This window comes from Octopus sinensis, linkage group LG7 (assembly GCF_006345805.1).
Source record: "Octopus sinensis linkage group LG7, ASM634580v1, whole genome shotgun sequence".
Classification (NCBI taxonomy): Eukaryota; Metazoa; Mollusca; class Cephalopoda; order Octopoda; family Octopodidae; genus Octopus; species Octopus sinensis.
This window is the reverse complement of record NC_043003.1, coordinates 92840064-92855187: the sequence shown is the minus strand read 5'-3', so window position 1 is coordinate 92855187 and position 15124 is coordinate 92840064. Positions and strand designations below refer to the sequence as shown.

Genomic DNA, 15124 nt, shown 5'->3' with positions numbered 1-15124 from the left:
AATAGTATTTTATTAATTACCACTCCATTTTCTCCTTATTCATTACACACACTGTTGTGCGTAGTTTGGGTTCTAATGGGATAGACAACCAAATGAAAGCCATTGTTATTGTTTACGTGTTTATTTACTTCTCATGTTACACGGACTCGACATTCAGATGTGTAACACACACACAAACACACACACACACACACACACACATATAGCCTAGTGGTTAGGGAGTTGTATTCCCTATTCTTAGACCGTTGTGTTCTTGAGCAAGATACTTTATATCACGTTGTTCTGTGATCACTTCGACACCTGATGCGTGGTAGACCGTGCACCTGTTCAAACAACGTCGATTTGATGGCGGGAGTGAGCTAATGTACGGCACATACATTTGATCACTATAAACAAATCATTCATGCAGATCGTTCGGCAAAATGCTGAACACTCATACGCCGTCTTCGATGGGTGAGTCTACCGTATATACTCTATACACATGTACTTATACACAAATGCACTATACATATAAATGCAACAGTTAAATGTTGGTTATAGATGCAATGGATGTAGTTGTTGCTAATTTTGGTAGATTATTTAAACTTTGTGGCACAGTGTGCACAAAATGAATCAATTGAAAGTAAAACAGTTACTTCTTAAAGATTTTATTTATCCGTCACAGTCCGTCGTTAGGAATAGTATACAAAGGCTGCATCAGTCTGCTGTGTTAAGTGTTAAGAAGGTTTTAGTAACGACAAGGCTCGAATACTTTTGGTAATGTTTGCATCAGGGGTAAGTGCTTCGAAGAGACATCATGTTCATTTACCGAGATGCCAGACAAAAGAATAGTTCTTTCAGCAAGGTATCGAGCGAAAGAGAGAGCATGCACCTTCACAGAGTTGTCAACTGAAACAGAGAAGTACTTCTTCGGTAAAGGTACAGAATGAAAGAGAGAGATTTTTCTTTGGCTTCCGTATTTGTGCATGTGCGAAATTTAGAAGCAAGTGGAGATAACAGAAGATGGTGAATGTGTTTATCAGTGTTGAAGTGAATTTAATCTCAGATATTCAGTTAAAAAATAAAGTACTTATCTACGTATGACAGCTGATTCTCATAAATTTCCCAGTACGAATGCCAAGAACAATAGAAAGGAGCTTACAGAAATATATAGACTAAGGTTTTGATTCTTGGCGAAGAATCCAGAAAACGATCCTTTTCATATATGTATGTATAATATATATACTCTTTTACTCTTTTACTTGTTTCAGTCATTTGACTGCGGCCATGCTGGAGCACCGCCTTTAGTCGAGCAACTCGACCCCGGGACTTATTCTTTTTTTGTAAGCCCAGTACTTATTCTATCGGTCCCTTTTTGCCAAACCGCTAAGTGACGGGGACGTAAACACACCAGCATCGGTTGTCAAGCAATGCTAGGGGGACAAACACAGACACACAAACAAACACACATACATATATATATACATATATATGACAGGCTTCTTTCAGTTTCCGTCTACCAAATCCACTCACAAGGCTTTGGTCGGCCCGAGGCTATAGCAGAAGACACTTGCCCAAGGTACCACGCAGTGGGACTGAACCCAGAACCATGTGGTTGGTTAGCAAGCTACTTACCACACAGCCACTCCTGCGCCTATATATATATATATATATATATATATATATATATATATATATATATATATATATATATATATATTATATATATAATATATATATATATATATAGGGAGAGTTTACGAAAAAACAAAAGACGAAGACAGGTGGTGTACAAAACAAGCAGATGTATTAGTATAACGCTCAGGAATAGAAAAAGTCTTTTACGTTTCGAGCCTACGCTCTTCTACAGAAAGGGACACAGAAAAAACAAGGAGAGAAACAAGAAGAGAAAAAATGTGTGTAGTGGCTAACGATCTATCATGGCGAGCGTGCGTGTATGTGTGTGTGTCTGTATAAATATATATTTACTCACATTTGTATATGTATGTATGCTTTTTACATGTGTGCACGTGTGTATATATACATCTACATACATACAGAGAGAGAGAGGTGGGGAGAGAGAGAGAGGATGAGTTAGTGAACGATCATGTTTATCAAAGAAGAAAAATACCTATATATACAATATACTTTCAAATTTTCCTAGAAACTGAAGTTTCTTGCATCTGAGTCTCCCGTTGCCGATAATTCAAACGATTGAAGAAGAGAAGTAGCATGACAATATACAGGCAAAAATATGATTGGTCATTGAGTTTTGACCAGTTACCAAAATATTCTTTATGTCAAGTGTTCTCTACTCATTATTTAAATGTAGAACACGTGATATACTCACCATTCACATTTTAAAATATTTGATAGCTTCATGCCTTTTGTATCTCATATGTAAAACACAAAATCAATACAAGTGACTGGTGTTAGTGCAGTTTTAGTGTTGATGAACAACTGAAGGATTTGTTGTTGTTGTTGTTGTTGTTTTAATATGACGCCATTTTCAGAGAATGGCACTCTTTGTGGTAGGAAATATACTATTTTAGCCAGTTAGCATTTGCAAATTCTCCAATAAATATCAATGGATATATCTGCAGGAATTCACTAATTCTGATCTTTTGTTTAAAATTGCAAAATGCCCCAATACGATGTTACACTTCTCTAAGAAACAAAAACCAATCCTGGATTCTCTAATGTAAAGAAATACATGTTCTATCATTATAGAACATGATCAGTTTTATAACTATTAATATTATCATCCCTGAAATTTCAGATGTGAGTTGGTGACATCTTTCTGAGTATTAGCTTTACATATATGCGAGTATGTAAAGCTTGCACTCTGTTACTCTTTCTTCGCTTTCAAAGATGTCTAAGGCTTCACCTCTTTCACACTGCAACAACGGAGAATGAAGTACAAACGGCCACTGATTCTTGACTACTCTTGCCTATGCTACACCTTTTGTGTGATGAGGCCAACAGAAGTGGGGCTACTTTATTGTTACAGACGTGCGTATATACGCCGTTCGCCGCCACGAAATGCCCGCCGTCTCTTTGTGGATTGAAAGAACTCGAGTACTGACTTATTCTGAATTTGGTGTATGGTGAGGGAGGACCAACGTCAAGGATGCGCTGGGGTGATTGCGTGCGCGAGTATGAGTTTATGTGTGAGTGAGTGTGAGCGCATGCTTGTGTGTGTAAGTTTATGTGAAGAATTAGTTATGTATTTCTTTTCACAAATAATAAAAGCAATCTTTATGTTTGATTATTTCTAGCAAACTTGGAAACTTTTTCTTTTTTGTCTTTGTTCTCTCCGAAGGTTGATCAACTCAATTATATTCAACAGCGATAAACTTATGTCAGTCACATCAAATCAAACTGCAATATGGAAAACTTTTGAAGAATATTTCTCGCTTACGAGAAACCTGATTCGTTATAAACCTGTATTCTCAAAGTACATTCATCATGGTTTAACTGAATTATTAAAAGACAATATCCAACACGTTGAAATACGCATCTCTTTGTCATCAGTAAGTACATGATTCTATTTTCTTTTGTTTTCTATAAACCAGTGAATTTTATATTTCTTTTCTTCAGCTGTCTGAACAGAAGTGATGAGTTTTAGCCCTTATTTACCCCCCCCCCCCCAAAAAAAAAACAGCAAGACTGATGTAAATGTTCCCGGAAATTGAGAGTCTCAAGAACTTAATTCCATTTCATGACGTTAAGCAGATGGTAGACAAATCTCTTTCCCGAGATAGAACGTAGCACTACACCGCACACGCATACACACGCACACACACGCACACGCAGGCACGCACCTACGCACACGCACACACACACGAGCAAACACACCCGCACACGCATATACACACACATACAAAGGTACACTCAGATGATTCAGTATTAAATCACAGCGACTCAGCCATGAATGGAGGTGTGCAAAATTAAGTATATTCCTCATGCACACAACTGAACGAGCGGGAAACAAATAGGTGAATGAAGTTTGTGTGATGCTTGTGTGATTGTAATTCAATGAAAACTACTGAAGGTTTGTGATTTAAGCGAAAACCTAGGCAGGAAAGGATTTTTAAAGAAAGCTTAGTATTTCGCTTAGTCATGTGAAAAACGGTGGACTTAAAGTGAAGATAGTAAAGGCTTCTAAAACACTCTATAACTGATTGCTTATCAGCCGTCCCTTGAAATTTTAATGGTAAGATAATGAAGAAATGGCTTTAATAGTTTCGAGAAAACATTAAAGAAATGCCATTTTAAATGATTCTCCACTATAACTTCATACACCTATTCTCTTGCTTTTATCTTTAACTTGTTTCAGACATGAGACTGCAGCCATACTGGGGCAACGCTTTGAAGGGTTTAGTCGAATAGATTAATCCCTGTGCTAATTTTTTTTAGCCTGATTCTTATTCAATCGGCCCCTTTTGCCGAACTACTAATTTGTGCGAATAAACTAACACCAGCCGTGAAGCGGTGGTGGGGTACAAGCACAAACACGTACACATTCATGATGATGGCTATCCACTCGTGACCGAGAAAAACCACCACTGACCATTACCCATGCAAAATGTCAGCAATTCCAGTGCATAAACGTATGGCACCCGTGGTCAAATTCACCCGGGCTCGCACCCGCGACTTTTATGCTCCCTGTAGCGCCCTCCTACTCGACCTCGCTGGCGATTGTGCAACCCCAAATTTTAGGTTAAATAAGGCTTTCACAGCATCTCACAGCCCTTTCTACCCTACTGGCATGATTCAGAGACAAGTTAGGACAAGTATCTAGTGCCAAATTGGGTCAGACTCAGGAATTTTGGAGCGTCATGATCCCAGAAGTGTCGAATACCATTCACATACATTCCTGGTTTTATATCAGAGTGACTTTCTCCAAGAGACATGCTTTAACAAAAGCTCATGAGTACCTCACTCCCAGTGGTTTTCCAGCACGCCGAACACCAACCAGGAAGTTCTGAGAACTCGTGTTATTACAGGATAGTCATTGAACCTACATTAGGTTCAACAGCTCTTTTGACTAGTCTTGTTTTTAGTCCTTATATATATATGCAACCGGTTTCATTGAGTTTCAGTCCCCTGTATCTACTCACAAGGATTTAGTCGGCTTGCGGCTATAGTGGAAGACACTTACCTAAGGTACTGCGCAGTAACACTGAATCTAAGTCACCAAGGTTGGAAAACTAGCTCCTTAACCACACACCTCTGCATGCGCTTATAAAGCCAGCCATGCACTTTTAAAGCCGTGCATGCGCCTATAATATCACACATGCGCCTATAAAGTTACGCCTGCGCCTATAAAGCCGTCCCTGCACCAATAAAGCCACGCCTGCGCCAATTTTTTTAAATAACGTTTTTTTTTTTCTTTTACATTACAACTGCTACTGCAATTGAAATCTTTCATAGACCCATAAACAACGAGATGTCGACCACTTTTTAGTCTGTCTATGCTTTTGTGTGACGTAACACCAGAGTTGAGAAAAAAAAATTTACCTATCCATTTAACATATATAAGCACGTATATTAATATTTTACGTTCTATAAATTTAACAATTGCTCGTGAATTGTATTTAATATCAATATGGACAATTTATAGCGTTTGAAACTTTGGAAGTTATCATATAAACCTGAATATTCAGCGGGTAACAATTTGGACGAGAGCATTTTACTTTGTTTAACACAAATTATCTCTCTTACAAAACTCATACACGCGCACGCACACATTCACGCACACATACACATGCACCAACTATATAGATATATACATATGTATACATATATGTGTGTGTGTATATATATATATACACACACACGAGCAAAACGCCCCCGTCCAATGGACGGCGCTGAGTTGTCAAACATTTAAGCCAAATTTTCTCAAAACAACTTGTCCGATTGTCCCATAGGCCTCCCCTTTGTAAAAACACTGATTTAACCTAAATTTGAGACACCGTGCATTTTTCTCGCGTACGCGTAGTATCGATCGCAACAGCTGATGTACTTGCGCATACAAATGCACGTTCCCACGGCTTTATCGATCGCATTCTCACCTGGAATTAATTTTTGCAATTTTTTCAAGACTTATACACGCCCTGATACCGTCGGTATCTACATATCAAATTTGAGCGCAATCGGATGGAGGATGCCCGAGATCCTAGAAGACATACACACACACACATACACACAGAACGGATTTTATATAATACACTAGCAGTATCGCCCGCGTTGCTCGGGTTTGTAAGGGAAATAACTATATAAGCATTTTTAGAGAGTTATAGCCAAAAAATAGCAAAAAATGCATTAAAAATGGAAAAAATATGATGGTAAATTTTTTGAAAAATTGTTGACTCATCGTAGACATTTTTAGAGAGTTACTTCCCTTATATAATAGCGAAAAAATGCATTAAAATGGAAAAAAACGATGGTAAATTTTTTTTTAAATCGTAGACTCATGTAGACGCTTTCTTAACCATTTCTGTTTTGGTGTCTTCAAGCCATGAAGTCGTTGTTCTAAAAGAACGCTGGTCTCCTTGACAACGCATTACGACGTTGATTTCCTTACACTCCCTTCCCCACAGGTGCAGGTGTGAGCGTGGACGCCAACTCCGCCGCCATCGACACACGAAAAATTATGCATTAAAATGGAATAAAAAATTATGTTAAATTATTTTTAAATCGTAGACTCATCGTAGACGCGCGCTAATACTCAGACGGGCTCGATATGAATCACGACTATAAGATACCCGAATTTGGTTAAACTGCACCGCAAAATGTGGGAGTAGTTAGGAATCTAAATCGAAGGGGACAGACACTAACACAACTACAGTTTTATATATATAGATATACATAGCGCAGTAGTGGTGAGATGTGACAGCAAAGAAAAGCATACATTCACTCTCTGCATGCAATTAGACTCGGAAAGTTCGTGAGGAACCCATTGACCCAATTTGCTGACTTTTCCGATAGCACACAGGTCTCAATGAATGGTTGAATGACCAAATCCAAGCTTCTCTGCTAGTTCCTCAACAGTTACGATGAGATTTTGTTCCACCAGGGTTTTCAGGATGTCCTTGTCGAGTTCTACAGATCTTTCAGGATGAGGCTCGTCTTCTAGGCTGTTCCAATATAGCTTTGAAAAAAATAGCTGTTAAAATCGAAATGCACTCTTCAAAACTTGCACTATGAATAAGGACAAGATAAAATTACTACCTGCTTTTATAGCAAGTTAATATAAGTAGTTTATCCCATTCCCCTCTGACTTTTAGTTCAAGCTGTTGAAAAAAACGCATTATTATATATATATACATACATACATACATACATACATACATACATATACACACACACTCTCTCTCTCACACACATGCACACATTTATATTCTGTTATTCTTTTATATGTTTCAGCCATGAGGTTGTGGCCATGCTGGATCATGTGTGTGTGTGTGTGTGTCTATCTGTCTGTCTGTATGTATGTATATATGTATATGTATCTGTGTGAACAATAATATTTTCAACAGATGTGTTGCAAATGTATCTGATTGTTCTCAAGCTTCAATACTGTGTGTGTGTGTATGTGTGTGTGTGTGTGTATGTATGTATGTATATGTATGTATGTATGTGTGTATTATGTATGTGTGTGTGTATGTATGTATGTGTGTGTGTGTGTGTATGTATGTATGTATGTATGTATGTATGTATGTATGTATGTATGTATGAGTGTTCCTCAAATCACTATCTCTGGCTATTTACTCTCTTCCAAGAACATTTTCACTCACACTTATGTGTTAGCTTCCCATACATTTTACTCATGTATCTATCAGCGTGATAGAGAGAAACAAATATTACATCTAGTTTCACTTTATTCGTTGCCCACTGTGTGTGTGCGTTTGCGTGTGGTGTAAACCAGACTAAGAAAAGCATTTGACACACACACCAGAATGTGAGTTTTCTGTAAATTATGCTTAATTGGAGTTTAAATTTTAAAAACTGGACCTGGGATGACGCGATGCATTGTACTCTTAAAATTGCTAGGTAAATTGTAATTGAAGAAATGCTATATTGTAGATTTGTATAACTCCCAAAGGGAGGCAGATAAAATCTGCCTTTTATAATAAGAGATAACATAAATGGCTATTCGGGAGGTAATTACGTATTTCACTGCAATAAATTTGTCGGCCAACTAAGGGATGACGACGCTTAAATGATAGAAAACGACAACTAGGTATCTAGTTCTCGTTTATCAACATTTTTTATCCAGTAATGTTTATTATAACGTATAGTAATGCTTAATCCCTTGGAAGATAAAGATGACATTAAAGAGCAGCATATCCGCCTTTGTTTACCGTATGAATTTCGAATGATTAGAATTGTTACACTGGCAATGAAAAACATTTGCGGAGTAATATATCGAAGCAGTGAAGGCTTGTTAGTGTTGTTTATGAGTTCAAAAAGTTCAAAATGACAGCTATGATTTTTCTGATCAACAACAGGAATTACGCTTTGAGAGAAACTGTTGAATCAGATCTTTTTTAAAGCATGAGAGATTTGGTGCATAAACTGAATGCATTGAGTTCAACTGTCCACGAATGTCTCACAAGAATTGGAAAGTGTACAAAGAGAGGATTTGGCTTTCTCGTATACTCAACGTTCTACCATCTGCATCGTTTCTTGAACAGGAAATAACAATATCTATTTTCTGCATTATTTGGAAACTGCGATGAAAAATTGATCCAGCATGTCAACAGAACAAGACAAAAAACATCAACGATTATAAGTAAATGAGAAACCAGTGCAAACACCGAAGCTAAGACTTCATCTGCAAAACACGATGCTATGCATCAAATGTTACAGGAAATGTTGTTCATTTTGTATCACTGAAATTAAGAAAGACCATTACTATGAGAGTGGGGGCGCGTGGCTTAGTGGTTAGGGTGTCAGCATCATGATCGTAAGATTGTGGTTTCGATTCCTTGACCGGGCGACACGTTGTGTTCTTGAGCAAAACACTTCATTTCACGTTGTTCCAGTCTACTCAGCCGGCAAAAATGAGTAACGCTGCGATGGACTGGCATCCCGTCCAGCTGGGGAACACATACGCCATAGAAACCGGGAAACCGGGCCCATGAGCCTGGCTAGGCTTTAAAAGGGCGGATTTATATTTTTTTATAATACTATGAGAGCTTATTTCCTGTAAATTGATAGTCTAAATCAGTGGTTTCCAACCATTTTTTTATCTGTAAACCCCATTGATTACTATTTTGTTCTTGTGGACAACCATAGCCATTCGATGTTTAAAAACTAGTTTTATTGAGACTTCTTTCATTGACTTGCGTAGGTAAAACGTTAGAGAAAGAAACCTAGCTGTTTCTTACAATAGATACATTTAAATAAAAGCTTTGCATGGACACCTAAAATATTTCTGTGGATCACCAACCTATTTTTTTACTAGTGTGGCCCCACCAAAAGATCTTTTATGGAGCCCCGGGGGTCATAAGCACCCTGGTCGAGAACCACTAGTCTAAATGAAGCATCACATCGAAAATGTCCATGTTTGGTAAACAGAGAAGTTGTTCTGTAAGACAACGCAAGGCCCCAACGTACAAAACGAACCCAAGAAAGATGAGGCCGTTGAGATGTGAAGATCTTCCACATTTCCCATAGTCACTGACTTTAGCACTTTCGGATTATAACGTGTTTCGATCAGTAGAGTATCTTATGCGCAGCAGAAGCTTCAAAAACAAAGATGTTGAAAACTGTGTCAAGCCTTATTCCTCGGGAAAGATGCAAAATATGCAATGACTTTCCGGACACCCTAACACACACATACGTTCACACACACCACACACACACACACACACACACAAACACACACACACACACACGCGCGCACAAACACACACACGCACTCACACAGATGCACACACGCGCACAAACACACACACGCACTCACACACAGATGCACACACGCACACATACACACACAGACACACACGCACACAAATACATACATACACATTCATATGAATGCATGCATCTTTGTATGTATACACTTATGTAGTAATATACATACGTTTAGACAAAGAGTGTGGGTATATGTGTGAGAGAGAGAGAAAAGGGGGAAAGCGAGAGAGAAAGTGAGAGAGAGAGAGAGAGAGAGAGAGAGAGAGAGAGAGAGAGAATGTGTTATATAACGCTTGTTTCATTAATGTAACTATTGACTCATTGTTCTATTTCTGTAACTGTTAGACATACCAACTTGATGGAAATCGGTCCAGTTCCCTAACCGTAGCAGAGCAATTGGTTAGTGCAATCAATTCGTTCAGAAGGGAAGAATGTTCGAACTGTACTGTTCGAATAATCGTCACTTGCCACAGGTAAACAGAAAAAAGAAACGAAAATTACGTCCATTTGAATTGTTATCGGTCACATTTCAAAGCCTGCTGTGATGTTGTGATTCATGCCTTATAGACACACACACACACACACACACACACACACACACACACACACACACACACACATACATACATATATATATATATATATCTATATATATAAAACTGTAGTTGTGTGAGTGTCTGTCCCCTTCGATTTAGATTCCTAACTACTCCCACATTTTGCGGTGCAGTTTAACCAAATTCGGGTATCTTATAGTCGTGATTCATATCGAGCCCGTCTGAGTATTAGCGCGCGTCTACGATGAGTCTACGATTTTAAAAATAAATTAACATCATTTTTTATTCCATTTTAATGCATAATTTTTCGTGTGTCGATGGCGGCGGAGTTGGCGTCCATGCTCACACCTGCACCTGTTTGCTTCTCCCCCTTCTTCCCTCCCTCGTGAAGCTGTGGGGAAGGGAGTGTAAGGAAATTAACGTCGTAAAGCGTTGTCAAGGAGACCAGCGTTCTTTTAGAACAACGACTTCATGGCTTGAAGACACCAAAACAGAAATGGCTAAGAAAGCCCGAATTGGCATCTATAAGGGAAGTAACTCTCTAAAAATGCTTATATAGTTATTTCCCTTACAAACCCGAGCAACGCCGGGCGATACTGCTAGTATATATATATATATATATATATATATATACATAGCGAGAGAGAGAGAGAGAGAGAGAGAGAGACATAGGTAGATAAATAGATGTATATATATATATATACTAGCAGTATCGCCCGGCGTTGCTCGGGTTTGTAAGGGAAATAACTATATAAGCATTTTTAGAGAGTTACTTCCCTTATAGATGCCAATTCGGGCTTTCTTAGCCATTTCTGTTTTGGTGTCTTCAAGCCATGAAGTCGTTGTTCTAAAAGAACGCTGGTCTCCTTGACAACGCTTTACGACGTTAATTTCCTTACACTCCCTTCCCCACAGCTTCACGAGGGAGGGAAGAAGGGGGAGAAGCAAACAGGTGCAGGTGTGAGCATGGACACCAACTCCGCCGCCATCGACACACGAAAAATTATGCATTAAAATGGAATAAAAAATTATGTTAAATTATTTTTAAAATCGTAGACTCATCGTAGACGCGCGCTAATACTCAGACGGGCTCGATATGAATCACGACTATAAGATACCCGAATTTGGTTAAACTGCACCGCAAAATGTGGGAGTAGTTAGGAATCTAAATCGAAGGGGACAGACACTCACACAACTACAGTTTTATATATATATATATATATATATATATATAAAATATCGTGTTCATTATAACACATTAAGAGGCTTCCAAGTAGGAAACCTTGTGCTAGAAAGAGCAGTAGAAAACTCAAACCACTAATTATGGATAAATTCTCGAAAGGATTGAAAATTAAAAACGTTTACCATTTAATTTAGTTCCTAGACCAAGGTTTCTAAGTCATTCCAGTAAAAATATATTTACTGAGGCTAGTGTGCTAGGCCACAGGCCACTGGTAATAAAAGTCTCTATAATTCTTATTACCCTAATATTATATATATATATGTGTGATTAAAATTGTAAATTAGGGTATCTACGAGATACCACCATGCTGAAAATAGCAGCAATGATCTGACTGCTATTTTCAGCATGGTGGTATCTCGTAAATACCCTAATTTATAATTTTAATAATTATTACCTTTGAAGGTTATTTTTTCCATGCTGGCCACTTGATAAGACCGTTATTTTAAATTAACGATCTTATCCTTATATATATATATGTAATATAATATACATACATACACACACACACACACATATATATTTACACACGTGTGTGTACGCGTGTATGTGTGTGTATGTATACATTCTTTTTTCTGTTATTCTTTTATTTGTTTCAAACAGTTGATTGTGACCCTGCTGGAGCACTGCTTTCAGTCGAGCAAATTGACCCCAGGACTTATTCTTTGTAAGCCTAGTACTTATTCTATCGGTCTCTTTTGCCAAACCGCTAAGTTACGAGGACGTAAACACACCAGCATCGGTTGTCAAGTGATGTTGTGGGGACGAACAGACACACACACACATATGTACGAAAGGCTTCTTTCGGTTTCCCTCTACCAAATCCACTCACAGGCTTTGGTCGGCCCGAGGCTATAGTAGAAGACACTTGCCCAAGGTGCCACGCAGTGGGACTGAACTCGTAACCATGTGGTTGGTAAGCAAGCTACTTACCACACAACCACTCCTGCGCCTAAACACACACACACACATATATATATAATTTCGAAATTTTTTCCCCAACAGTGGTTTGGATTTTGGCTACGCTTTTTAGCCTGCTAGGTGTCCTATGATGTTCATCTCTTATATGTTTAAATGTACACTGTATTTACATATACATGTATGTATATATATATATATATATTATATATATATATATATATAATATATATATATATGTGTGTGTGTGTGTGTGTGTGTGTTTGTGTGTGTGTGTGTGTGTATGCATGTATATATACATATATATACATACATATATATATACATACATATATATGTATGCATATATATACATACATATATATATATGTATGTATATGTATGTATATATATATATTATATATATATATATATTATATATATATATATATATATATATATACATACATACATACATACATACATACATACATACATATATACATATATATATATATATCGGAAATGTCTACTGAAGCTTGACAATTGTTACAAAGAGCTATGACTAATACATATTGAGTTATTGAGTTCGGTTTTTTTAAGTGACAATTAGACGCGTCTTAAGCGTTTCGGAACCCAATGGCCCGCCCCGAAACTTGAATGTATCGTCTTTTCGTCTACGTCAGGATTCTGCAAAGATAATATTGACCCCTGGGTCATTAAAAAAACATGAAACGATTCCGAGCGCTAAGGAGGGTGAATTATTAGTTAACTGAATCTGGAATAACACGGTCATTTAAGGCTAAAACTCATTAACTTCCAACCAAATATTGATGCAATAACTAATATTCACCAAACATTAAATATTTCACATTAAATATTCCGACTATATCAATATGGTACAACTAAATTTTTATTGTTCTTTATCAATTTGGTTAAGTGTTTTTATTTAATTTCTTTAAATATTTCTTCTTAAAAATCCGGAATCGCATAAAAGAACGAGGGAATTATTGTTTTCAAATCAAGGTATCTTTTAGAAATTATCCTTTATAATTATATGTTAGAAATTTATTTCATGCAGATCGATAAAATTATCAAAAATTCCTCGAAGGGGTCAATAAGACAGGAAACGTTTACTGACCCCTGGCCTACGTCAAACACGCGTATATAAAATGGCCGCTCAATGCAGTTTACACCTCGTACATCCCCCCTTTACACCATTGTTTCACTCCCGGTCTATGTTCTGTGTCCATGCTTCTGGGGCTAATAACACACCTTTTCTCCCAAGAGATGGAAAAACTCAGTTAAAACGTTTGAACGTGATTTATTTCATTCTCATGAGAATACCTACTTTATGAATGAAAAATAAAAAGAATGTTGAAATTAGATCAGAATGACTAATTTTCTCTTGGTATTATTGAACAAACTTCTACTTTTGAATGACATTTTTACTTCCTAAATCAACATAGTCCGACCGGCGTCCCGGGTGACTAGGTTCCTAAGGTTCATGACAAACCTCAGGTCGTGACAAACAAATAGGACTAGACTACTTTTTACAATGCACTATATTGCCATGAAAAATGATGGCTTACCTCCTAGTGATTCGTTACATGATGGAGTGTCTCATGCAGGTATAAATTTATGATATTAGTAATGTATTATCAGGGATTTGTCATCAGGCTACCTTTCTAGAACAGCCCAACACATTATCATTGTAGATATGTCACTTAATGGCAAAAGCATGTTCGTCTATAACAAAAGAAAATCTATGGTCATCCTCGGATAATTTTATGCTTTTTTTTCCATTCAATAAACTTAGAATTTTCTCACGAGAATATTTCTACACAATAAACATTTTAACTGTTTCATAAAAACATAATGTAAGTTATTCGTGACAGCGAAACAATTGTTGGTGAAATGAGGCTCTGAGAACAGACTTCAGTTAAATTTTTTCTAATGTTTATTGATCATAGCCATGTGGGAGACAGTGAGGCGGGATGTGAAGCTAACAGGGAAGCTCTGTGTGGTCACCCGGCCTGTTAAAAACAACAGTGAAATCTACGTGAACTCACACCCTACTGTCTTAAAAATTGAAGGACATATTGGTGAATGTAGTCTTTGATACTCTGTGACTGGAAAAGAAAGATGGGATGGTCATACTTGGAATACTCATTCGTGACAGATATGTTCGATCAGAACTAAGCTAGAGCTAAGCAACAACAACAGTAGCAACAAAAATCTGTTTACTATTTGTCACTGTTCATGGATGGAAATAACTGAATAATAATTTTTTTTTTAAATACTGTATATTTTAAAACAGTGATAAAACAGTGATAGCATAATCGGTAGAGCATCGGACACATTGTTTTGAGGTATTTAGTTGCGGATCTTCAAGCTTTAAGTTCCCATCTGATTCTGCCAACTTCGCCTTTAATCCTTCTTGAATCAATAAAATAAGTACCAGTTGATTTGTGGTCCCAAGTCGGCCACTACCAAGCAGTCTTACGGCTCGCTGATCGCTGCTCAA

At 37.4% G+C, this 15124-nt stretch overlaps 1 protein-coding gene across 1 annotated transcript in view; it reads left to right on the top strand.

The window, feature by feature from the left end:
• The window catches only part of LOC115214471 (adenosine deaminase 2-A-like), a 49284-nt gene that overhangs the window by 13629 nt on the left and 20531 nt on the right, over positions 1 to 15124 (top strand). Inside the window, exons 5-6 of the mRNA XM_036504412.1 lie at positions 3302 to 3512; positions 10252 to 10379. Of these exons, the coding sequence (XP_036360305.1) occupies positions 3302 to 3512; positions 10252 to 10379 (339 nt within the window). The remainder of the gene's footprint in view (positions 1 to 3301; positions 3513 to 10251; positions 10380 to 15124) is intronic.